Source organism: Rhineura floridana, chromosome 18 (genome assembly GCF_030035675.1).
Source record: "Rhineura floridana isolate rRhiFlo1 chromosome 18, rRhiFlo1.hap2, whole genome shotgun sequence".
Classification (NCBI taxonomy): domain Eukaryota; kingdom Metazoa; phylum Chordata; class Lepidosauria; order Squamata; family Rhineuridae; genus Rhineura; species Rhineura floridana.
Window position 1 is genome coordinate 16,659,191 of NC_084497.1, and position 27,009 is coordinate 16,686,199.

General features: G+C 44.3%; 1 protein-coding gene across 6 annotated transcripts in view; it reads left to right on the forward strand.

Moving 5' to 3' along the window:
• The window catches only part of CCDC30 (coiled-coil domain containing 30), a 72,590-nt gene extending 50,376 nt beyond the window's left edge, over nt 1-22,214 (forward strand). For 3 of the 6 annotated variants that reach the window (XM_061601565.1, XM_061601567.1, XM_061601566.1), the window contains 7 exons: nt 3,351-3,516; nt 4,855-4,976; nt 8,857-8,998; nt 11,296-11,432; nt 18,743-18,857; nt 20,862-20,929; nt 21,826-22,214. In XM_061601565.1, coding sequence (XP_061457549.1) covers nt 3,351-3,516; nt 4,855-4,976; nt 8,857-8,998; nt 11,296-11,432; nt 18,743-18,857; nt 20,862-20,929; nt 21,826-22,009 — 934 coding nt within the window. In that variant the 3' untranslated portion in view covers nt 22,010-22,214. Of the gene's footprint in view, nt 1-3,350; nt 3,517-4,854; nt 4,977-8,836; nt 8,999-11,295; nt 11,433-18,742; nt 18,858-20,861; nt 20,930-21,825 lie in introns of those variants that run through there. The other 3 variants (XR_009759525.1, XM_061601568.1, XM_061601570.1) reach the window with 3 other exon arrangements.
• The last annotated feature ends 4,795 nt before the right edge of the window (nt 22,215-27,009 follow it).

The following is a 27,009-nucleotide window of genomic DNA, read 5'->3' on the forward strand; positions in this document are numbered from 1 at the left end:
TGTACAATCATAGCAGTGAAGATAGCAAATAAGGTTGGAGCAATGACTCACCCTGTTTTACGCCTGATCCAACTCTGAATGGATCACTCTGAAAGCCACTGTTATCCAAAATTGTTGCTGTCATGTTTTCATGAAGGAGTCGCAAAATATTCACAAATTTATCAGGGCATCCAGTTTTCAGAAGGATAGTCCAGAGAGCCGTTCGATTCACAGTATCAAAGGCATTAGTCAGATAAATAAATGCCATGTATAAAAGTCAATTCTGCTCCCGGCATTTTTCTTGAAGCTGTCGTGCAGTGAAGATCATATCCACTGTCCCCCTGGAAGGGCGGAAACCATTTTGGGATTCGGGGAGGACATATTCTGAGATACCATCGACCATGGTATCCTTCTGGGGAGACTGGCTGAGTTGGGAGTGGGAGGGACTGCATGGCAGTGGTTCCACTCCTACTTGGCGGGTCAGCTCCAGAAGGTGGTGCTTGGGGAACATTACTCGGCACCCTGGACTGTCCAGTATGGGGTTCTGCAGGGGTCAGTTCTGTCCCCCATGCTGTTCAACATCTACATGAAACCGTTGGGTGCGGTCACCCGGAGCTTTGGAGTGCGTTGCCATCAGTATGCTGATGACAAGCAGCTCTATTTTTCCTTTTCATCTTCTTCAGGTGAGGCTGTCAATGTGCTGAACCGGTGCCTGGCTGCGTCAATGGACTGGATGAGGGCTAATAAACTGAGGCTCAGTCCAGACAAGACTGAGATGCTGTTAGTGGGTGGTTCTTCTGACCAGATGGTGGATGTCCAACCTGTCCTGGATGGGGTTGCACTCCCCCTGAAGGAGCAGGTTCGTAGCTTGGGGGTTCTCCTAGAACCATCTCTGTCACTTGAGGCTCAAGTAGCCTTGGTGGCACAGTGTGCCTTCTACCAACTTGTTGGTGGCCCAGCTGTGCCCCTATCTGGACAGGGATAACCTGGCTTCAGTTGTCCATGTTCTGGTAACCTTCAAGCTAGATTACTGCAGTGCACTCTACGTGGGGCTGCCTTTGAAGACGGTTTAGAAACTGCAGCTTGTGCAAAATGCAGCAGCCAGATTGGTAACAGGGACCGGATGGTCCAAACATATAAAACCGATTCTGGCCCACTTGCATTGGCTGTCTGTACGTTTCCAAGCTCGATTCAAGGTGCTGGTTTTAACCTATAAAGCCTTACACAGCTTGGGATCACAATAACGGATGGAACGCCTCTCCCAACACGAACCCACCTGTACACTTCCCACGGGAAGCTGGGAGTGTGGCAACAAGGGAGAGGGCCTTCTCAGTGGTGGCCCCCAAATTATGGAATGATTTCTTTGACGAGGTGCGTCTGGTGTCAACACTGTTATTTTTTCGGCACCAAGTCAAGACTTTCCTCTTCTCCCAGGCATTTTAGCATGTGTTTTTAAATTGTTTTAATTTTTTTAATTGTGTTTTAAATTGTTTTTAAAAGATGTGTTTTAAATTTGTATATTTGTTTTAATGTTTTTAGTTACTGTAAACCGTCCAGAGAGCTTCGGCTATGGGGTGGTATATAAATACAATAAATAAATAGGTAGGAGGCGATTTGCAAGGATCCTTGCAAGGATTTTACCTGCGGTAGCAAGAAAAGAGATGCTTCAACAGTTCCCACAATCTGTTCTATCACCCTTATTAAAAAGGGTGATAATTATGGTGTACCTAAAGTCTTCCGGGATCTCCTCCCTCATCCAGATTTTTTCGATGAGCTTATGAAGTTGTTGTGTAAGTTCAGGCCCACCTTCTTTAAAGACTTCAGCAGGAATCCCATCAGGTCCACAAGCTTTGTTATTCTTCATTTGATTAATGGCTTTACTGACTTCATCCAAATTAGGGGATACTGCAAGCTTGTCTCTAATTTGTTGTGGGATTTGCGAGAAGACCTCACCAGCCGCAATATAGTTACGATTAAGGAGGTCTTAGTAATGCTCTTTCCAATGCAGTGCAATAGACTCTTTATCCTTAAGAAGTTTGGTACCATCCATTGAACGTAAGGGATTTGTACCATAATTTGTTGGTCCATAGATGGGCTTTGTGGCATTAAAAAAGCCCCGTGCATCATGTGCATCTGCAAAATGCTAGATTTCTTGAGCTTTCTTTATCCACCAGGCGTTCTTAAGTTCTCTAGTTCTTCTTTGGACCTCAGCCTTTGCACTGGCATAGATTTTTTTCTTAGCAGCACAGTTACTGTCTTTCTGCCATATCTGGAAGGCTTTCCTTTTCTTGTAGATGATATGTTCAACCTCAGTATCATTCTCATCAAACCAATCCTGATGTTTCTTAGTTTGGTATCCAATAGTTTGTTCACATGCTGCAATAATGGAAGTCTTCAGTTTAATCCAGTGTTCCTCAATGTTTTCAGGGAGTTCCGTAGGTAGATTTTTCTTGAGAGTTGTTTGAAAGAGAGAGAGAGAGGAATCATGAGCTGTTCCCCTCTCTAAATGATACAGCATGGTGGATATATACCACATGAGTCTATGCATGTGAAAGAGTGGGATGCGGCAGGCAGAAATTTGGGGGAGAAAATCACAACTTGCACTTTGAGGTTTCCACTTGTTTTTATCTGATCCTCTCACTCCTGAGCTTCTGCATCTTTTTTTAAAAGCAAGGACTTCTCCCTAAGATAATTCCAGCCAATCAGGAATCATCTAAGCAGCAAGACGACATCACAATGTTTATTTATTTATTTATTTTTAAATAAATCCTGTTGGATTTACACCTGTATAATGATGTCACAAAGCTAATTTGCACTGAGGACAATGACTCCTGTTCTCGCTGTAAATGGGAAAATAGCTGTGCCCTCTTTTTCAGTTTGAACAATGGCCAAAATGTGGAGCATGTTGTGGGGTGTGTTTTGCAAAACATCTCCCCCCCTTTAGTTAATCCCTCATCCAGAATGTAGTTTTAAGCGTTCCAGCCACACTTAAACCTTTCCCACAATACACTAGTGTGTCTTGGCTTGGCATATGCTTTTGGAGTTGCCCTCTGAGCACCTTCTTAGATTTTTCCAGTGGTGTGAGTTTTCAAGAAAATTTTGAATTAAATAATTTGCATAGGGTAATTTGCATTGTAAAAATTCTGATGCTCTAGAGAGTAGTCAGATTTAGAATGTTTATTTTACTTATATTTAGTAAACAAAGCTACAACGGTTGATCTTGCCTAATACTGTGTTTGCACTTGACATCTGTTCTTTGTTACTAATGACCTTATGAGATGGAAACCTTTCCACAGAAAAATAAACCACTGAAAAACTTTCCTTCCCACATCACTGGTTTTTTTCCTTACTGTTGCAATGTTGCTTGCCAGGAAGCTCCTGGATCAGCAGACCGAAGAACTTCAGCAGCAGCTCAGACACTCCCATGAGGAAGAGATGCGGCTTGTCAGAACCTTTGCTGAGCTACAGCTGCTGTGTCAGCATCAGGGGGTCCAACTGCAGGTCCTGGAAGAAGAGAAGAAAACACGCTCCGATGAGGTGAGAGAAGGTCACTGTACCCATTTTACCGATGGGAAAATGAGGCTGAGAAAGAGAGAGAGAGAGAGATGCTGGTTTCTCAAAGAAGGTGACAGTAAAAGGAAAAAAAATAGTAACCCCTAAATGTTTATTTATTTCAGCGGTTTATAGACCACTTAACGCTTAAGGTGAAAGAGAAAAAAATCAGTTAAAATTAACCGCAGAATCAGAAACGCTCACTTAAAATGCCTGCTGAAATAGGTTTTCGAGTGTGAGAAATTCAACAGAGAGGAAGCCTGACAGGGAGTTCCACAGAATTGGCCCTGCGATACCGAACGCAGAGCTCCTGGTGGATACAAGCCATGCGACAGACTGAGCCATAGAGGACCACTAACAGGGACCCCCCCCTTAAAGACGTCAGTGATTGAGCAGGGATATAAGGAATCAGGCATTCCTTAAAGTATCCTGGATTCAAATTGTTAAAGGCATTGTAAATTAATCAAAGAATCTTGAACCTGGTCCGATAGCATATGAGAGGCCAGTGCAAACTTTTAAGCGCTGGTGTTATGCGGTGGTGATGGTCTGTTTCCATCAACAATGTAGCTGTAACGTTTTGCACCATCTGGAGCTTCTGGACTAGGATCTGGAATAGGCCCATATTAAGGATGGGAGCCATGGTAACTCCCGGTTTGATTGCATTCGTTGAACTGGGAGGCAAATCCCTTTCCCACTATCTCTTGCTATTATTACCCTTTTCAAAAGGGCTTTCCTTCTGCCCAGTGCACCCACCAAATCTCCCCTTCATGCCACCTCTGAGGGTGGGAGCTTGTTTTATGTTTTGGGGTGATTCTTTGGGTAAACATACTTGTTTCATTTTAATAGATTTTATTGCATATTATATTTTGTACATTATTCCCCCTGCAAATTGCTTCAGGACTCCTTCTGACAGCAGGAAGAGATACATAAATCAAATTGAATGGAAGTTATTATTTATTTATTTATTTATTGTTAATACATGATTAGTAGATTTGTTGAAGCATCAAGAAATACAGTTTTAAATATTCTACTCTGGAGACCCCTTTCTTATAGCCCCCCACTTCTGACAGGAGGGGTATCCTAAGAAATGACACTTGGATGGGCATGCGGGAGCAGGGCACCCTTCAGAAGCGCTGGCTCCAAGTTGTGCAAGGTTGAAACCAGCATTGTGTCAGGAACCGATTGGAAACCTGGGATCTTCCTTTTAGAACAGCTGCTGTGCGTGTTCCACCACAAGTGACAGCCAGCCAAAGTGTCCCTGCAGCTCCTCTCTAACCACACTTGGTTGAAAATTGACTGATAACCTTCAAATCTCCTTTTCAGCATCTTCAGTGGCAAAAATATAGTCAGAAAGTTTCAGAGCAGCTGTTGGCGTTGCAACAGGAGAAGGAAACCCTCCTCGAGGAGTACGAGCGCATCCTGAAGGAGGTGGCCATTTCTGTCAGGTGACTAGTGGCGGCACAAATTAGGTTAAAGCAGGAGTGGGGAACCTTGGGCCCGAAGGCCAAATGCGGCCCTCCAGGCCTCTCTGTCTGACCCTTGCAGCTCTGTCCAGGCCACACACCCCTCCTTAGGTCACACGTCCCTTACTGGCCCCGCTTCATACCCTGAATGTTCCTGCCTGGCTAGAATGTGTCCTTGAACTCTGACAATGCCTCTTCTCTGCCTGGATGGGAGACAGAGTGTGCAGGTATTTATTTATTGTATTTATATACCGCCCCATAGCCGAAGCTCTCTGGGCGGTTTACAATAACCAAAAAACATTAAAAACAGATACACAAATTTAAAGACACATCTTTTAAAAACAATTTAAAACACAGTTTAAAACAATTTAAATGCCTGGGAGAAGAGGAAAGTCTTGAAACAAGCCTCTCATTGGTCCTCTCCCTTTTGCTTCTGGCCTTGCCCACCACTGGCATCTTAGCCCCGTGGAAGGTTGCCCAGAAGGGAATGTGCTGCCAGGCTGAAAAAGGTTCCTCACCCCTGGGTTGACGGCAGAAGAGGCGATCCATTGGGAGCTTCTGCTTGAGCCATTGGCAACAAATGCTACTTACCCTGAGTCTTTGGAATGGGTCACATCAGAAATCTAAATAACTAAGCATAAGCATGGGTCCTTTTGTTCCTTATGCCACCCATGAGCTTTTAGTATAGGAAAACAGGGTGGACTGGGGGACATTTGGCTGAACTGTGGTTGAAGACATGCAAAAAATAGAAATGGGGCTCACATCAAAATCAAAATATAAATCAAATAATAATAATAATAATAATAACAATAATAATATATTCTTCAGCTGCTGTGCAAGGCCAGATTCTTATTGGCTTTGCAGCTGAAATGACAGGTGTGCATATCAGCAAACGCAGAGCTCATTTGGCTGTCAGTTTTCTCTCCCCCCCTGCTTCAGGCAAAAAGAATGTCCATTGTTATTTGTCTATGGATAGAATTTCTAAACGTCATTTGCGTTTTCACCTGTTCATTTATTGACATTCGTTTTTTAAAAAAGGAAACTATTACCTGCAGAACTGCTCTGGAAATGAGGGGAGAGGTCTCATGAAGGCTCCTGCTTCAAGTTTGCTGAAACTGTCATCGTAATTTCGGGGGGGGGGGAGGGCAGCTCAGCCCTGGAGAAAAAAGGCCCATTTTAATTGAACATGCTAAGGCTGCTTCCAACTGCCATTCTCTAAAAATGTTATGTGTGACTGCTCTAGGAAGGTCCATAAAACTTGAAAGAGTCATCACCTTCTTCTGCACTAGGGTTGTTGTGCATATACCACCGGTTTAAGAACCAGCTTTGAGCATCCTTAGGAACCCATTTAAGAAATAACTTGGAACATCCTTATTAAGGTCAGACTGAAGTAGGAATTTGATGGGGCAGGTTGAAATGACAAGTTGTAGGAATTTGTACCTTCTCTGATTTATTTCTCCATCCGTAAATGAAGCACGACGTCACCTTGATTTAATAGCTTTTGCTGCTGTTTTAAAGAAAGCATTTTGGTGGGGGAGGGAGTGGCCCCTTTGGGTATCAGATGGCTCAAAACCCCCAATTGTTGCTAAAACTATAGCTAGGAATGTACATTAGCAGGCATATTCTGTATGTAGTTGGTAGGTTGACTTGACTCAGTGGTGGCTAGCGTCTGTTGGGACTGGTAGGGTGGCAGTCTAGGCTGGCAGGGAGACCAATAGAAGGTGGAGCCAGAGGCAGTGACAGGTGGAGCCAACTAATTCTAGTTTTGCCCTCATTCTCTTCACTTCTGAATTCTCCAGGGGCAACACTGAGACCAAGGAGAGAAGGAAGGTGGTGGTACAGAAGGAGGCAGGCAGCTGGGGCTGGCTGAGGGCAGACTGAGGTTGGTTATGGACTGACCAGCCTCCATTGACTTGACTGTGTGTCTAAAGCATTCGGGCCATTTCTGATAGGAACAAGGGACAAACATATATACTAAGGGCTCATCCAGACGACTGCAAAATGTGTGACATGACCGCTTTGTGTTCTCATTATTTTTCGGTTGTCCTGATGACGCCGAGTGCAAAAGCGCGTTTTCGCGCGGTTAAATCCGCTTTCGCACAACCACGGAAAATGCGATACACTTTTTAAAAGCGTAAATCATCCGCGGTTCCTTCGGCCGCTCGGACGCAATACCGCGGATTTAAGAGATGACGCTGTTGCATGGGCGGTCCTGGGGCGGTTCCTCAGTCCCCCTCCTCTTTTCCAGCCAATCCCGTCCTTTGCACGTTTGCGCTTGTGTGGAAACGTTGCCCGGGAAAACGTGGCCAATCAGTGCTGTTGGATATACTGCGCAGGTGCGGAAATGCAGGTTTGCGCAGAAGCAGGAAGTAGAGGCCGGCACTCTGACCTCCTAGAGAGCCCGGCGCACACTCTTTGTGTGAAGGGAACCGCTGCTGCGTTGCTTTCCAAAGTATATGGGAATTGAGACGTTCGTGTATATAAAAAGGAGTGTAACAGGGCTGTTTAACCATTTTGGATTAACGTGATTGCAGAAATGCAAGAAAGCATATTTGTGAAAGCAGCAGAAGGAAGGGGAAACTGGAAGGGGAAACACAAATCACTTTTGCGCCCCAATTATGATGTACTTGCTGGGGCCTATAAATGGCTGCAATAGGGAGTGTTTGGCAAGCCGAAAAGGGAAATATCCAAGAAGCCGCTTGCTAAATGGAGTAACTTTTCTGCTTTACCACGAATGCGCATTTCTGCGAGACTTGCCCAGCAGATATGCTGCTATAGGTGCTCTGTCACAGAGCTATAGCCTTTCACCCATAGCAACAGAATTAGCTGCTATCCTGACTTATGGCTAACTTTAACCAGAGGGAGTGTTTGGCAAGCTGAAACGGGAAATATCCAAGAACTCGCTTGCCAAATGGAATAACTATTCTGGTTTACCACGAATGCGCAGTTCTGCAAGACTTGCCAAGCAGACATGGTGTTGTAAAGTGGGGGACACCGTAACCATAGGTGTTGTTTGTGTGCGATGAGAAGCTGGGTGGGCTGTGGCGTGTTTTTCTCCTTTGTAGCCGTGCAGCCTCGTAAGCCGCTTCCCGCTCTTGGGGCATCCCCCATCCCCAGATGAGTGGCTGGACAGCTTCCCCCCTCTCTGCTCATCAGCTGTGAATCGGGTTTGTGTGAGGTACTTTGGCGGGAGGTTTGAATCCCCTGAGTGAATTCCTTGTGCTGCTCGATTCCGGCTCATCAGCTGTGAAGCAGGCGTGCTCACGGCTTTTAGGGGGGAGGTGCGAATCCCCTGCCTGAGTGGGTTCTTTGTGCTGCCCGCCGCCCTTTCATCAGCCACCTATGATTTTGCCCAGGGCCCCACAGGCTACGGGAGGACTCGTGACCGCCTCCTCCAAATTCGGTTTGGGCCATGACTGCCAGCTTTTCGCGCTTCCGCGTTCAAGCACGCATGCGCAGAACTGATAGCAGTGGAAGGGGAGAGGGGAGCAGACGTCATATTTTCCCAACGAATCAGATGTGTCGTGGGCATGGATAGGAAAAAAGCGAGAAGATGCCGCATGTTTGGGCTGCGTGTGCGGCCGGTAAAAAAGCATGTTTTTAATATCAGCAAAAAGCGGGAAAGGAGCAGGAAAAGGGGCAAGTGAGGACTCTCAGCTGACAGAGCGGGTATGGAAAACCTGGATTATCCCACTCCGTCTGGATGAGCTCTAAGTCAAACCACTCAGTATAGCTCAGTACACTGACTGCCAGTGGCTCTCCAGGATGTTAGGCAGGGTACATTCTCTGTCCCACCTGGAGATGCCATTGGGGATTGATTGTGGGACCTTCTGTATGCAAAGAAGATGGCCTGTCTTCTCAGAAAACAGAAAGAGCGGCAGCTCCGGCAGAAGGCCAAACTCCAGCGAGTGAAGGAGACATTCATCTGTGAAGTGAAGCAGCGTGATGCGCACATCAGGCAGCTTGAAAATGACATCAAGCTCTCAAAGAGTCAGTCAGACAAGGTGAGAGCCCTAACGGAAGGAGCTGTTTTTTTAAAAAAACGATCAAAAATAATATTTCCAATAAAATTTCTTATTAGCCCAGGCATGTGGTATGACTGCATCCTCAATCATATCGGATCGGAAATGTCAAAGAAATAAATAATTTTGTTTACTCTGCCAAAATACTAGACAAGAGACTGACATAACTATAATAATCCCAAAATCCATAATAGGCCTTTATTAGGCCAGTCAAAATGTTAACAAAGAATGTGCAAGTTATCAAGGTCTCTTAATGCAGACTCACGGCTTCACCACTAGCTGCCCCTGCTTTGTTTGCCACCTGGCTGATGACGAGTTCCAAAGAACTCAAACGCTTGCACACTATTTCCTGACAGTTTGATTAGCCAAATGAAGGCATTACTCTAATGTGGATTTTGGAATTGTTTTGGGGGGCTGTGAAGAAATGCTGTATATGTGTTTATGTTTCTGCTGAGAACAAAAAAAAAAGTTAAGTGACCTCTGTGACTGTCATGAGACACAAGGGCCAACACGGCTACCTTTACTGTTAATACAATAATCCTTACATTATTTTATGCTGCGAGGTAACTGATGCTTTAAAAGCTAAGTGTTTCTAACACAACATTTGTGATTAAGCTGATTATTCCAGTATTATGAAAGTTTTCCAACTTTCGATGTGACTTCTAATTAGGGGAGGAGCCGTAGCTCAGTGGCAGGGCATGTGGCTTGCATGCAGAAGGTCCCAGGTTTAATCCCCAGCTTCTCCAGGTAGGGCTGGGAGAGACCCCTGCCTGACATGCTGGAGAGCTGCTGCCAGTCAGTGTCGACAGTACTCGGCTCAATGCACCAATGGTCTGATTCAGTATAAGGCAGCTTCCTATCTTCCTATGGAATTCTGTTTGTTCCCTCTTTTCCTTCTTGGGCTCTGGCAAGTTCTGTTATTTTTTACCAAATAAAGGCTGTTCCATGCTATGCACTACTATGTGTGACGTTGGAGGTAGCGCATGATGGCTATAGACTGCCTCCAATGTCAGAGGCAGTACGTCTCTGAGTATCAGTTGCTGGGAGCTGCAGGTGGGGAGAGTGCTCAGATTGTTTTTATGGGCATTCCAGAGGCATCTGGGTGACCACTGTGAGAACCAGATGCTGGACTAGATGGGCCTTCAGCCTGGTCCAGCAGCCAGACTCTCCTTGGATGCAGCCTGGGACTTTCTCTGTGCACCGCAGGTGCTCTGCCACTGAGCTATGATCCCTTGGTAAAAGCTGTCTAAAACCATTCATCTATTGTCTCCTTCAGCTGGCCAGCCAGCTCTCCACGAAGACTTTCTCAGCATCCGTATCCTGTAGCTCAGGGATGAGGACCCCGCAGCTCTCAAGATGTTGCTGGTCAGCAACTGCCTTGGGCTGACGGGAGTTTGAGCTTTAGCGACATCTGAAGGCCCATCAGTTCTTCATCCCAGTTTTAACTGGAGATGCTGGGGACCGAATCCAGGACTTCACATATGCAAAACATTTGCTCCACCCCTGAGCTGTTTGAAATGTATCCTCGGGGAAGGCCTCTCTTAAAGGTTACCCTGATGTTAACCGAGGTTCATATTGGTGCAATGTTCCATTGAGGGCTCCTCCAGGTAACCTGTTTATTCAGCATTCAGTTTTATTTCTTTGCACAAAACTGAACTGACGATTACACAATTCCTGGTCTTTATTGAGCAGTTGTTCTAATTTGTTATATGACAGTGAGCATTCACTCCAGATTTACTTACAGGGTGCTTATACATCTTCCAGTTAAGCATTTGTTTATCCTACATATTTCAGTGCATTTCTCGTCACTTTCCAAACATCAAAAACGTAGGCTGCGTACATACCATACGTGTAAAGCACATTTATTTTCCCCCAAATAATCCTGGCAACTGTAGTTTGTTGAGGGTTCTGGCATTGTAGCTCTGAGAGAGGTAAATTACAGTTCCCAGGATTCTTTGGGGAAAACAATGTGCTTTAAATGTATGTACACAGTGTTTCTTGCTCTAGGGTGACAGAGTGCTTTAATCCACTTTAAATGTGCAACCCTTAAAGCTCTGGTATGTGCTTGAATTCCTCCTGCAAATTGCTGACCATCTGGAGGTGCACTTAGTTGATCCCTTTTCCCTATGCATTGTAACCATGGTTTGATGAGATTACAGTTATGATGGGATTTTGGGAAGGGCAGGGAGAAGAACGTAGAATGCTGAAAAATGTGTTTCATGATATACCTCTTCTGACTCCAGTGATAGACCTCTACTGCTTGTCTTCCTTCCTCTCAGGACTGCATGCTGATTACACAGATGACCACTGAGAATGAAGCTTTACTCCAAGAGAAAAGGAAGTTTCTGCAGCAGCTTCGGAAACTAGAAGAAGCTGAGCGAAACAGTAAACACGACCTCTCCACAATCCAGAGCAGGTAACAGGAGCTTTGCTGGTTGGTTTATTTTAAAAATCTTTTAAAAAATGGATTATAGACCTTACAGTTCTGTCCTGGGCAACTTGAGTGTCTGTGCGGTTTGGGGTTCTACTACAGGAGCAATCCTGACCACATTTGTCGCACTGTTGTTGTTTTAAATGTATAAATCACATTTTTTGTCCAAAGGCAATGTACAAATTTTCTATCTATCTTTCCTTTATAGAATAGCCTTTGAGAGGGTGCGAGGTGGGCAATGTTTTGGACTTCAACTCCCATGAGCCCCAGCCAGCGTGGGCTGATAGGAGTTGTAGTCTGAAACATCAGAAGGACACCAGATTGGTCATAAAGATAAAGAGCAACTTTGGGGTATAAATGAAAAGGGAAAAATCAGGAGCCCAGATTTTCATATTTAGGACACAAACACCACTCTGTCGCCATTCTTATTCCTGGTATGAGACCCACAGCGGACCACATCTTAACTATATACAGTGCCTACTGGTGAGAGATATATGTTAAGCAACCATAACTGTGGTCGTTAATTGTGGACACTCCTTCATTAGAGGTTTTTAAGCTGAGGCTGGATGATCTCATCAAGGATCCTGTAACTGTGGGTTTCCTGCATAAGCAGCGGGCTGGACTCTATGACCATTCAGGCCCCTTCCCACTCTGACCCTGTAATTTCCTTTCTGCCTCAGTAGCTCAGTGGTGACACCTTTTGCATGCAAAAGATCTCAGTTTAATTCCCAGTTTAATTTCTAGGTAGGGCTGGAATTAATATCTACTACATGAAACCCTGGAGAGCACTGCCAGTCAGAGTAGACAACACTGAACTAGATGGAGCAATGGCTTGACTTGGTATAAAGCAGCTTCCTATGATCCCTCCTTTTTTTCCTGTTACAGAAGCAAAATGTTTGAATTAAAACAGCAAAGAGCATTGTGGCACCTTAAAGACTTTCAATATTGTTGTTGCTGTTGTTATTGATTAAACTTCTACCCCACCCTTCTTGCCAGAAGGAGCCAGGACAGCAAACAAAGAACAAAACACTAAAAAATCTTAAAACTCCACAAAAACAAAATATATTTAAAAACGTATTTTAAAAAAAGCTTTAAAAGCATCTTAAAAAGCAATTCCAGCACAGACACAGACTGGGATAAGGTCTCTGCTTAAAAGGCTTGTTGAAAGAGGAAGGTCTTCAGTAGGTGCCAAAAGGATAACAGAGATGGCTCCTGTCTAATATTTAAGGGGAGGGGATTTCAAAGGTCAGTGCCACCACACTAAAGGCCGGTTTCCTATATTGTGCAGAACGGACCTCCTGATAAGATGGTATCTGCAGGAGGCCCTCACCTGCAGAGCACAGTGATCACAGTGAAATATAAGGGGTAAGACAATCTTTCAGCTATCCTTGTCCCTTGCTGTATAGGGCTTTGTACACCAAAATCAGAACCTTGAATTTGGCTGGGTAGCTAATGGGCAGCCAGTGCAATTCTTTCAGCAGCGGGGTGACATTTGGCAATATCCTGCCCCATTGAACAGTAACACTGCTGCGTTTGGACTAGTTACAGCTTATGGAGCATCCTCAAGGGTAGCCCCACATGGAGCACCTTAAAGTAATCCATCCTGGAGGTTACCAGTGCATGGACAACAGCAATCCAGAAATGGCCACAGCTGTTTTATCAGCCAAAGCTGGTAAAAGGCACTCCTAGCCACTGAGGTCACCTGGGTCTCTAGCAACAAAGATGGATCCAAGAGCAACCCCAGACTACAGACCTGCTTTCAGAGGTAGCACAACCCCATCCAAAGCAGGCAACTGACCAATTATCCAAACTCAGGAACCACCAACCCACAGCACCTCCATCTTGCTAGGATTCAGACTCAGTTTATTGGCCTCATCCAGCCCACCACAGAGTCCAGGCATTGGTCCAGGGCTTGCATAACTTCTCCCGATTCAGATGTTACAGAGAAATAGAGCTGAGTATCATCAGCGTACTGCTGACACCTTGCTCCAAATCTCCTGATGACCACTCCCAAGGGCTTCATATAGATGTTAAAAAATATGATCATATAACTCCTGTCCTGGCCCGGCTGCACTGGCTACCAATATGTTTCCGGGTCAGATTCAAAGTGTTGGTTCTTACCTATAAAGCCCTTAACGGCATTGGACCGCAATACCTGGCGGAACGCCTCTCCCACTATATACCTACCCGTTCACTGCGCCTGACGTCGAAAGCCCTTCTCCGGGTTCCAATGTATAGGGAGGCCCGGAGAGTAATAACTAGAGCTAGAGCCTTCTCAGTGGTGGCCCCGAGTTATGAAACGCCCTCCCTGACGAAATACGCCTGGCGCCTTCTTTGTTATCTTTTTGGCGCCAGGTAAAGACCTACCTCTTTGCCCAGGCATTTTAAATTTTAATTTTTAATTTTAATTTATTTTGATTTAATCTTGTTTCATATATCCTTTGTAGTGTATTGTACTTATGCTCACTTGTATTTTAACCTGTTTTTATTCTGTTGTACACCGCCCTGAGAGCTTGTTGCTATAGGGCGGTTTAAAAATGTAATAAAATAAATAAATAAAATAAATAAATAGCATTGGAACAAGATGGTACCCTGCGGCACCCCACAGCACATCTCCGTGGGGGCTGAAAGACAATCACCCAATGCTATTCTCTAAAACTGACCCCAAAGATAAGATCAGGACCACTGTAAAACAGCACCTCCGATACCCATCTCATCAAGTCAGCCAGAATGATACCATGTCCAATGGTATCAAAAGCTGCTGAGAGATCAAGTAGTAATAACAAGGTCTCACTCCCCCTGGCCTTCTCCTGATAAAGGTCATCCATCAGGGCGACCAAGGCCAATTCAGTCCCATAACCAGACCTGAACCCAGACTGGAATGTGTCAAGATAATCTGTTTCAGCCAAGAGTACTTGCAATTGCTACACCACAACCCTCTCAATCACCTTCCCTAAGAAGGGGGTGTTTGCGACCAGTCAGTAGTTGTCACAGACCAATGGATCCAGGATGGGCTTTTTCAGGAGCAGTCAGAACACCACCTCTTTCAAGGTGGCTGGGACCACTCCCTCCTGCAAAGACACGTTGACCACACCCTGGATCCACTTGGTCAGACCCAGTGCCGGTGCCAGGCTATTTTGTGCCCTAGGCAAGGCTAACTACTTGCACCCCTCAAAAGAAAATTGCTAACTTCAATTTTCAAAAACAGATGTCTTGTAGAAAAAATGGAAAGCACAAAACTTGAAACTGCTAAATTTATTTTAAATTGCAATAATAAGTAATACAGCAATATTTGATTATCTTTCTCAAATACAAAAGAAAATGTTTTAGCACACAAATCATTTTAAATAGTCTTGTGAATTGTGATGTTGAAAGTTTCAATTTCAGGCACATCAAAATCTCACTTTGCGTGCCTTTTCCTTTGCAAATTTTGTCACCAATTCCTTCAGGTCAGGTGCTGATGCTTGGGCATGTTCAATTGATATAGTTGCCAAGCCAACTAGTCTCTTTTGCAACATTGTGGAGCGTATGTAAGTTTTTATCAGTTTGAGCTTTGAGAAACTGCGTTCACTTGCCACTGACACTGGAAATGTGAGAAGGATCCTTAGAGCAACAGAAACATTAGGCACATTATCCAGGAGTTTTTGTTTGTTGTAGTATGAAGAGAAGTACTCCTTGTGGCAGCATAGACTTTGGAAGTCTTCGAGCTATTGCTATAAGTTCACAGCACAGATCTTCAGCATCGATATCTTTGTTTCTGTTGTGCATCAATGATTTTTCCAAATTCTTGCAGGCCTTAAGTACATCTTCAGTAGATTTTTTGTTGATACTGTATATATCATACAGGAAGCCAAATAGGGAATTATATTGTTGTAGCTGTTGGAATCTCTCTTCAACAGATTGTATGGCCATGTCTAAGACAGCATAGTAGAAACCTACTTTGAATTTCTGCTTTGGATCTTGCGGTGCCTCTTCTTGGGCCTCATACTCAAACTGCCGTTTCTTTCTCCTTTTTCTAACCTGTTCTGTCTCAAAGTTTGGTAGTATATCTAGCGCCTTTGCAATCTCAGTAGCATCTATCAAAACCTGTTGAAAACCCTCATCACACCTGCAGCCCACAAGGTAATGCTTGGTCACTTGCAATTGGCTTGTAGCTGAAATTAAATCAGCTTCCTTATTTTGTAGTAGCTTGCTTGTAAGATTGACTTCAGAAAGCATGTTGTACCATATAACAAGGGATACCACAAACTTGAACTTACAAATTGCATCAGCAAGGACCTTAGCTTCAATTCGGGAAGTATTTCCAGATAAACCTTTTAGGCTTGTGTCATCAAAGAACTCTATTAAAGCATCATATATACTACCAAGATGATATCTCAGTGGTTTCAAAGCATCGATCGGACTCTCCCATCTTGTTTCGCTCAATGGCTTAACAGTTATGCCTAAGTCTGATACATGGCTAGTTAGAATTTGCCAATGCTGAGTCGATGCAGAGAAATAATTGTAGATCTGTTGAACCAAACTGAAGAAACTGGTTGCTTCCAGACAACACTTAGTGGCATCATTGACTACCAAGTTTAAAGAGTGTACATTGCAGGGCACAAAAAAGGCATGTGGATTTATGTCCAGGACTCTCTTTTGTAACCATTTTCTTTGCCTTTCATGTTACTCCCATTATCATAACCTTGACCACGCAGATTCTCAATTGGTAGTCCCAATTGCTCAAGCTGTCCAAGAAGAGTTTCTGTCATAAAGGCACCTGTAGTCTCCTTTAGTGGAACAAATCCCAAGAAATGTTCTCTTATGATAACTTCAGGCTCAGACATCTCATTATCTGATGGTTTGATTACATCAACATAACGTACAATCATTGTCATTTGTTCAATATGACTAACATCAGGTGTGCAGTCCAGAATAATTGAGTGGTATTTGGCTGAGTTTGCATGTGCTAAAATTTTCTGCTTTATAGCACCTGCTAGAAGCTGTATAAGCTCATTTTGGATATCTTTTCCTAGGTAGTGAACCATTGTTTCTTGATCTTTAACTCTGCGCAATTGTTCATTCATGATAGGATCAAAAAGGGCTAGATATTCCACAAACTTCAAAAAATTTCCATTGCTAACACTGTACAACTTTTCAGTTGTACCACAGAATGCCAAGTTTTGCATGCCAAGAACTCTGACCAAACCAATCAAGCGTTCCAAGATTTGTCGCCAATATTCTTCTTGCCTAATTTTCTGCTGGTTAATATCATCAATTGTTTTTCCTTTAGATAAGCGCAATTCAAGTTCTCTCCAGGTCTGATAGTTTTCTAAATGGTCAGTATTCCTCTCATGTGAAGAGAGAACTGCTCCAATGTTCTTCCAGTCTTTTGAACCTGTTTCTTGTAGGGTTGATGCACCATTTTTTAAAAACTAATCTGTATAAAACTGTGCCCCTCAAAGGTCAGTACTGCGCCTCTCTGAGGTCTGCGCCCTAGGCGGCTGCCTATTTGGCCTAATGATAGCACCGGCCCTGATCATACCCCCTCAGCAAGCTTTGATAAGCCAAGAAAGGCAAGGGTCGAGAGGACACATTGCTGGCCGCATTGTTGGAATCATCTTGTCCACCTCATCAGATCGCTTGAACTGAAACTGATCCCAAAAAGCTGCAGCAGATGTTGCACTGGACCACCTCACTGGGGACTAGTAGATGTGGATGAGGCATCAATATTCTATGGAGGCAAGCAACTTTACCCTCAAAGTGCCTTGCAAACAATTCACAGTGGGCTTCCTAAGGGTCTAAAATGCCATTTCCTGGAGTTGATGTCAGCAGACCCCAGACAATACAAAAATGCTCCACTGGACCACTACTTGAGAATGCAACAGAGGCAGAGAAACGGGCCTTCTTCACTGCGACACAGTAGGCATGGTTATATTGTTTTACTCAGGCCTGATCAATCTCAAAGCACATCTTTCACCACTTGTGCTTTAGCCGTTGTCCAGCCTGTTTCATTGCCCTTAGTTCACTGGTGTACCAAGGTGCAAAATGGGCTCCACAATGCCGGAGAGGGTGCCCAGGGACATAAATGTGTTGGCTTATGCTTTTGTAGACTGCAGTCTTCATCAAATGCATGGTGTGATCCTGAGTTACAGGTATATATAGAAAGGATTTGTATCACACTATATGCATTAATTGGCTTGCCAGTGCTACGATGGATACCTGTGCAATCAACAACTGTTTTGTGAATGGCCACATTTAATTACATAATTTTCACTGTCTGTACCTCTCTACCTTTTGTTTCCCTCTGACCTCACTGTTTACAGTCTCCGTCCCATCCCCCAACCATGTATATACACATTTAATGCATCTAATGAACATGAAAGGTTATTCTTTTAACAAGACACTCTGAGGTGTTTTTTGTTGTTACAAGAAGACTGACACAGCTACACTTTGGAAAATGTCTGAATTAAAATGCATAAAAGGAGTGTTAGCAAGATGTATTCAGGACCTCTCACCTCCCAAAACTTTCATCAGACTTCCTTGGAAGAGAACCCGGTGCCTGTTGAATCCAGGAGAGGGTGACTTCCCCTAGTGGGGAGTTTGAAACAGCTGAAAGACACCTCATCTTTGGACGCTTCCTGATCCAAGAGTTTAGATATACCTGGGCTCCCCTTATGCTACAGAACCCCTCTCTCCAGGAACAAAGATGGTGGCGAACCAGGACCGAAGGCCACCCCTGGAAGTCTCAGTGCTCCCAGGCAGTGTGAATGCTCCGTTCCCTAAGCTGTGCTCCTGAAGACAAGGCCCATCCTGAGCCTTTTCAGGATCAGGGCCTCCTCTTGGGCTGCACCGGGAAGGGGGGCGTTGCAGTGCCTACCTGGACAGCCCTACCTGTTTTGTTTTATGTATTTTAAGGATTTATATCATGCCTTTTGATCAAATTATCTCCAAGGCTGCTTACAACTCAGTAAAGCACCCCCTGCCTTCCTGGTAGTTCTTGTTCCTGTGGCTGGAGATCGCCAGAATGCTCTCCCCCACACCATCCTAGGTCAACTGGTAGTTGGAGCTAAATGTTCTTCACTACAGGCAGGGAATTGGGGAATCAAGTTCCCTGCACCTGCCCCTTCTTTGGGTGATGGATCAGGCCACACATAATGCCATAATGCCCCCTTTCCCTCTCTTTCTGGTCCATCAGCCATGCCCTGGCCCTTCGCCCCAACAGCTGCTTCCCTATACTTTCCCATAGCACCCCTGTCTTGGCAGGAATGGGGCAAAAGCCGTCACTGAGGTGTCTTCTCTGTGGAATTTTCCAGAGTGCAGCTTTTGGATGAAGAGAACAAGAAGCTCCAGGAATGGATTTTCCAGCTAACGGGTCAGGTTGGAGTTCTGGAGCGCGCACTGAGGAGCGTCCACAGCCACAGTTTGGAAGTAAGAACGTTCTGCTGCTTTTAGTCTCTTCCTTGGCAGAATCAGGACCCAGAGCTCACCATCCCTTGGTGCACTCGCTCTTCCTCTCCTGGCACAAAGGATGAGGATTCATTCCAGGCCCCTGTGGCTCAAGCAGTGTCTTTACGGCCCACCTTGGGGCCTCTTCAGCTGGTCCACCAAACCTTTACTTCTTTGTTCTGGTTCTTCCTTAGGTCTCTCTAGTGGCCACTTGTAATACCGCAGCCATTATTTCCCTCAGGGTATTTCATATACACACACACACACACACGTATATATATCAGGCTTGGAAAAGTACATTTAAAAAGGAACTAGTTCTAGTTTAAGTTCATTCTGTCCAAAAGGGAACTAGTTCTAGTTCCAAGTTTGTATTTTCACAAAACGAACTAGTTCCGTCCAAGTTCATCCCAATGAACTTTTTAATTCATAAAAAGTTCATCCTTGGGATTTTTTCCCCCAGCATTCAGAATGTTACTGGCTGCTGTGCTGATGTGTAGAGTCCAAAAATACATTAGGGGCACACGCAAGTAACAAGATGTCTGATAGACAGAATGTCAGCAGGTTATGCTTTCCCCATAATTGCATTTCTATAGTAGAAAATTCTTTCCCTGTTTCATTTGTGCCTGCCACACACAGTTGTTTAAGGCACAAAACGTCATCCACTTTGTTCCTGTACCATTACCCCTCGCTGTAAGCTGCTCCTGTTGGAAGAGAGCAAATATCTTCAGCAGGCAATATATAAGAAATGCCTCACATTCCTTTCTTCTGATTACTTAGCAACAGTGATTGACTAAGCATCCTTAGCAACAACAGTGCCTCCATATCTGCATAGTAAGCCTTAGAAGGTTGCCTTTACATTTTGCCCTCTACCTTTCTTTACAGATGTCTGACTGACTTAGCTTTCTTTTTCTTTTTTTAAAAAAAGTAAGAGTCCAGGCCCCCTGCTGCTTCTCTCTCTCTCTCTGGGGGGGAGAGAAGGAACATGAAGATGAACTAGAAATTGTTCAGAGTTCTACCCCAAAATGAATTTAATTTACCTTTAGTTCATGCAGCAATTATGGGAACCACTTTCACAAACAAATTCATGCCAAGCACTGAGGGGTGTGGGTATAGACACACACACACCCGTACATACCAGGACTTTTATCCATAGGATCCCAGGGCAGTGAACACGTATGTTAAAACCATAAAACAATTAATTTAAACATACTTTAAATCACATGAAATGGGTAGACAACTGGATCTGACTGGCAGGACAGATCATTCTCTCCCCCACCCCCACAGGCTATGTTTGACAGGTGAACCCCCCCCTCCCTTGCCCCACTCCAGTCTAAGGCATTGTTTGCTATGACACCAGCCTGCATCACATAAAAACAATGACACTCAGTTGGAGCCAGACTTAGTTTGTTGCACTTCAGAACCTTGGAAATCCTGTATCAAAAATTTAATAAGGACTGCCTTAAAGTCAACTGATTTCAGCTAAATCTCATATGGTTAATTGACTAACACCACAATGCTGTGCACGTCTAGTTAGAGGTAAGCCCTCTTTTAGTTCAGTAAGATTTACTCTCAGGTAAGCGTGTATAAGATTGCAGTTTAAGGCACCAACTTATGCACTTGGGAGTAAGTCCCATTTAATGTGAAGTAGGCCTTCATATGAGGGCACTGTGAGATGTCTAGACTAAGCTCTCAGTCATACCGGACTTCTGACATCCAGAGCCCCTTGCCAGAGTGCCAAAACAGTTTAACACCTGGAAAGTGGTTTGGATTTCATCTGTGCCTCCTGCCTCAATTATTTTCTTTCCATCTTTGATATTCCTGATTTTAAAACTTGGAAGGGTTGCATTCAATGTCACTCAGAGTACACCCATTGAAATGAATGAACATGACTAACCTAGGTCCATTAATTTCAGTGGGTCTATTGAACAGCCTTATCTATTTATTTATTGTTAAAAGTTCTACTTTGTGCATTTTCTCCTTTTCCAGGAACTGAAGAGTATCAGCTTCTCTGAATGCCGGCAGCAAAGCAAGGTGCTTCCCATTTCCAGTTTAAGGTACTATATCAGTGAGGGCTGGGTAGTGCTTAGGAACGGTGGAGTAATTAGTTCAGTGCGCTTTTTGTGATGGAGGGACGATCTCAGTCTCGCTTACAGATCAGAACATGCAACTGCTGATCAAATTATGCAGTTCTGTGGATACTGCAATGCAGTTTTAGTTAGAATGTGTATAAAATGCACGTAAAAATACAGTTTTGGGGAAAATGCATACAAAATGTGTGCAACTCAAATGCAAACTTTTCATGCATTCTTTCAAAATGGGATGGAATGGACCTATGAATACCAGCAACAATGAAATCCAGTGGATTTAGGCTGATCTGCCCATCCCTGGTAGTGCTGGAGACCTGCAAGGCAGCAATTATCTGTATACAGAAATCATGTGATCGCTTCCTTTTAACTTCCATAGGTTGCCTTTTTCCTGTGCTAGAAAAGGAATAAAGGTCATGGGCTTAGAATGGCTTTAAGATGAGATTTGGCAAATTTGACACAGCAACCAAATAGAGCCTTTGTGTTCAGAAGCAGTGTACTATCGGTCCCACCTGCCATTGGCCTGCCCCCCCCCCAGAAGATCTCCTACAAGGGTATGCAGCCCTAGTCTAAAAAACGTTCCTTGCCCCTGCTGTACTGCTAGCCCTGGATCCCAAACCATGTGGGAACTAGCTGTGGTTTAGAAATGCACTGTGTGTGTTCAGGCACACATGTTTTTCCCCCTGTAACTGCCTCCCATCTTTCTGCACTGAGAACTGGTTCTAGGCTCAAAATGTAAAGCGCTGCCGATCTCTTTAACAGGCTTGCATTCTTACCTTGGGGAGTCAAAGTGGAGTTCTGTAGACTGGTTCAGACGATGCAGTGAGCACAAGAGGCCCATGCAGGGTTAATTATTTCTCTTTCAGCTTCTCAGTGATGGGGCTTTCGGACTCTTGTGGCCTTCTGAAAGTTGTCCAGGATGGCAAATCTAAGGATCCTGCAGAAAGGTCTCTACTTCCCTCTTTGCCTTTCCGGCCTTCGGAGATCAACTACTTAAACTTGGCCTCTCCAGGGAATACCTTAGACCTATGCAAGGAGGAGCAGAGTTAGGCCTTGTGCTGTGATCACGTCTAAAGGGAACATTCTGAAGGAGAATAACAGCACAGAAACCCAGGGAGGCGGCTTGTTACTGCCGCTTGGTTGCATTGCTGCCATTTGTCAAGCTGTCTTCTGAGAAGTTTAGTTAAACAAAAAGACCATCTTTAAAAAAAGATTTGACTAGCATAACTGTAAGTTTTGAGTCTTTTATCTTGTACTGGATTTTTAAAAATATATTACAAAAAGTTCTCTGCAATTGCTATTTACTTTCTGAACAAAGAGGGACTCAGAGGGTTGTGCCAAACTAGTTATATTGACACTCATTGAAATTAATGGACCCATTGGTCATGTTAGTTATTTTCAGTGGTTCTACTCTGAGTAGGATTAACATTGGATAGACACCAAAGACTCCAGCCTCAGTTTGCCCTTCCTTTCTGTGGGCCCCAAACCCTTTGAACATGAGTGATATTGATATGCTGCCATCTTGTATACGTTCAACACAAAACACATCATAGCCACCAGACCTCAGAGAAGCACACTTATTTATTTATATATTAGATTTATATCCCACCCTTCCTCCCAGTAGGAGCCCAGGGAGGCAAACAAAAGCATTTAAAGACACTCTGAAACATCATAAAAACAGACCTTAAAATACATGAAAACAAAACAACTTTAAAAACATTCTTTAAAAAAGCTTTAAAAACATATTTAATAAAAAGGGTTAAAAACATATCATTTAGGAAAAAAATGTTTAAAAAAACATATTAAAAGCAATTCCAACACAGATGCAGACTGGGATAGGTCTCTACTTAAAAGGCTTGTTGAAAGAGGAAGGTCTTCAATAGGCACCAAAAAGATAACAGAGATGGTGCCTGTGATATTTAAGGGGAGGGAATTCCAAAGGGTAGGTGCCACTGCACTAAAGGTCTGCTTCCTATGTTGTGCAGAATGAACCTCCTGATCTTGGCTTCAGTAGTGCAACATCTCATAGCATGTAAAATGGATTAATACTGTTGTGTGCGCCCCAGTCTCTGAGTGGTATGAGAATTGCAGGTGTTCTTGTGCTTACCCAGGCTTGGGTTTCCTTGGAATGAAAGTCAGTGGAGACTGTTGTGACTTTAGGATATACGGTTTATTTACACATGTATACAACCTGAGTGTAAGATAGAAGGGTTCACAGTATTAACAGTCCAACAGATCTTGCTTCCCCATTAGGCTTCCAGGGGGCACCCCAAAACTATGCCTTGGGAATTGAGCTCCCAGAGCAAGCCTTGCTGTGTGTCTTTTTCAGCTTCTCTGCTTTTCCTAGACTAACTAATGCACACAGGCCACTTGGCTCCAGGAGGGGGAGAGGGGGAGGGTCTCTTTCTTGAAATAGTTCCCATAGCAACAGGACTTCATGGGACCACATTGTTACATATGCAGAATGATCCATCCAGCAAACAAAGAGACTGGCCATGCTACAGTGATTAACTCATCAAAGCAAACTGTTTGACCAGTGGAGCAGGTTTCTCTGCTACAGCTCCACTTGTAGAGATTCCAAATCAGAGGCTGGAAAGGGGATCCTCAGACATCATCCATCTCAACCCCCCAGTCCTATTAATCTTAGCTTTATCTCTGACTGAGTGCCCCTCCAAATGACCTATTTATTGAGCATTCATCCTGATTTGCTTGCACAAAATTTATGCCGATTATATCCAGTCTTTATTAAGAATTTGTTCTGGTCTGTTTGTTGATGTTTACACATCTTCACATTAGTCATTTGTTCATCCCATACTTTTCAATGCATTTCCCCTTCACTTTCCAAACCCCCCAAAGTCTGGGTTGTAGTCAACGAAGTTCTGCTCATAGTAGGCCAATTGAAATTAATAATCCTAAATTATGTCCATTAACTGCAATGGGTCTACTCTGAGTAGGCCCAGCATTGGTTACAACTGCCCTCCTTTTTTTAAAAAAGTGGATTTGTTGCATTAGGGCAGGGATGGAGAACCAAGTTTGACAGCCCACCTGTCAATCACCTGACATCAGGTGACCTTGTTTGCCCACTAGGATCTTCAGAAGCCCTGTTCAAACTGCTATTTTGCACAGTGCTTTGAACGGGGTTTCTGAAGGTTCAACGATATAATGTAGATCATGCTGGATGAGTTGTAAAATTTGCTTTTAACCTTCATTAGCGTCATCAATTAATGCAAGATTTAGTTATTAAAAGGTCATCTATCTTACCTTTCCTTCTGCTGCATTCATACCCAAGGTAGGTGGTTGCTTTCAATTTTATCCATCACTGATTTTAACAGAAGCTTCTGGACAGTACTCCTAATGTTTATTGAAGGAAAATAGACACACTTCTTTTTCTTTTCCCTCATCTCAGTTAAATGTCACAATGTCATGACAGCGGGGGGAAAAGGGAAGAGCGCATAGGAAGCAGCCTTATACAGAGTCCCCCCTTTGGTCGATCTAGTTCAGTATTGTCTCTACTGACTGGAAATGGCTCTCCAGCTTTCAGGCAGGGGACATTTCCAGCCCCTCCCTGGAGACACTGGAGACTGAACCCGGGACCTTTGGCATGCAAAGCAGGTGTTCTGCCACTGAGCTACGGCCCTTCTCCTGGAACCATAAATAGTTAAACATTTGACCATTGAAATACAAAACGGACTGAAATGTAAACACTTTACATGAAACATAATGAACATCTGATGGGAGAAAGGAAATGCATTGGCTGGAATGCATCCACAGTGCTGGAGAGAAAGATGCACAGTCCCAACCAAAGAACTTTGAACCTTCATACTACCCATTTTCCTGCTGTGCTTATAACTCATTTCACTTAGAGTGTGACAGATTTGTTCATTTTAGAGGGGAGGCTGAGAATTCTGTTCAAACTGCTAAGCCCTTTATTGGGTTCCTGCATTGAGCGGGGGGTTGGACTTGATGGCCTTATAGGCCCCTTCCAAATCTATGATTCTCATACTCACAGAAAGTCTGTATTTTGACTGTAGTGTGAAAAAAAACTTTCAGCCAGTGTCATTGTGCTTTTCATATATAGCTAGTGGGTAACTTTGTGTTTCAGAAACAAAAAAGGAGCGGGTCATGGAAAGATGGTCCAAATTTTAACAGGGTAGAAAACAATGGTGAGAAGGAAGAGGCATGCGTATGTAACAAAAAGGAGTTTGCTGTTTTCATCCCCATATCCAGTGCATATTTAGTTGCATATGACTGCAGCCTTAATGCTACTGATGCCACATTAATCTGTACATATTTAAAGTACCAGAAGGCTCCCTCTCTCTGTTGTTAACATTTATTACCCTCCTTCACCCAAAGGTCCCAGGGCAGGTTACAATTTTAAAACGCTGTGTTGAAAATAACTTAAAACCACACAATAGGGCGGGTCTTAAAAATATACATCTCATGTGTCAAAGGTCAAGGAAAAGAGGTGTGCCTTCAGCATTCACCTAAAACTGTACAGTGAAGTTGCCAGACAACCTCTGCAGGGAGTGCCACTACAGAGAGTGCCCTCTCTTAGGCCACCCCCCCCAAGCTTTGAAACTACCAAAAGGGGCCCCCTTTGCTGATCTCAACACCTGAGAGGATCTGCAGGGAAGGAGGCGGTCTGTCAGCTATTTGGGACCTAAGTCGTTTAGGGCTTTAAACACTAGTGTGAGCACCTTAAATTATACCCAGAAACGAACTGGCAACCAATGCAATTGTTTTAAAACACAGGTTATATGAAATCTAAAGGGAACCTCAGCCAGTAACCTGGCTGATGCATTGTGGACCAACTGAAGTTTCCAAGGGCAGCACCATGTAGAGCACATTGCAATAATCCAATCTGGAAGTTGCCAGAGCATGGAGTACTGTGACCAAGGCATCTCTTTCCAAAAGGGGCCAAAGTTGGAAAATGACACTCCTAGCCACTGAGGCCGCCCATGACAATGTTGGATCCAGGAGTACCCCCGAGCTGCAGACCCTTCATTCAAGGGGAGTGTAACCACATCCAGAACAGGACGTCTCCCCATGTCCCGGACATGAGAACTCTGGACAGATAACATGTTTGTCTTTTCAGGATTTAGCCTCAGTTTATTGGCCCACATCCAGCCCATCACTGCCTCCAAGCACGAGTCCAGCACCTCACCTGCCTCTCCCAATTCAGATGGAACAAAGACAGAGTTGGGTGTCATCTGCCTATTGATGACCCCTCACTCCCAACACTCCTGATGACATCTCCCAGGCATGGGGGACAACATGGAACCCTGCAGAGCACCAAAGAACAGCTCCCAAGTGTCGAAGAGTAGCCGCCCATAACTACTTTTTGCAAGAAGCCCTGGAGGTATGAGCAGAACCACTGAAGCACAGTGCCCCCAACCCTCACCTCCATGGGATATTCCAAAAGGATAACTGTGGTCAACAGTATCAAAAGCTGCTGAGAGATCAAGGAGGGCAAGCAGGATCGCACTCTCCCTATCTCTCTTCCGACAGGTGTCATCAACCAGGGTGACCAAGGCAGTTTCAGTGCCACGGCCAGGACTGAAGCCAGACTGGAGGTTCCAAGCAATCAGTTTCCTCCAAGAATGCTTGAAGCTGGACTGCCACCACCTTCTGGAACACCTTGCCCGGAAAGAGGATATTTGCAACTTACTAGACAATAGTTGTTTTCACACTTCTGGGTCCAGGGAGGTCCTCTTACGGAGGGGATGTGGCACTGCCTCAAGGTAGATGGTACCTTCCCTTCCTCCAGTGAGGCATTAAACATTCCCTGGACCCACCCAGCCAACCCCCTGCGGCTAGCTCCAAGAAGCCAAGATGGGTAGGTGGTTGGCCGCATTCCTTCAAACAGTTTGTTCACATTCTCAGGTGGCAATAATTGAAACTGATCCAGTACAGATGGAACAGACAGTGGTCTGGACGCCTCCATTGGACTTGCTGTAACTGTGGCATCCAACTGCCTGCATCCCTAAAGTGCCTTGCAAAATTGTTACAGCAAGCTTCCGGGTGTATCAGAGCAACACTCTCCTGGCCAG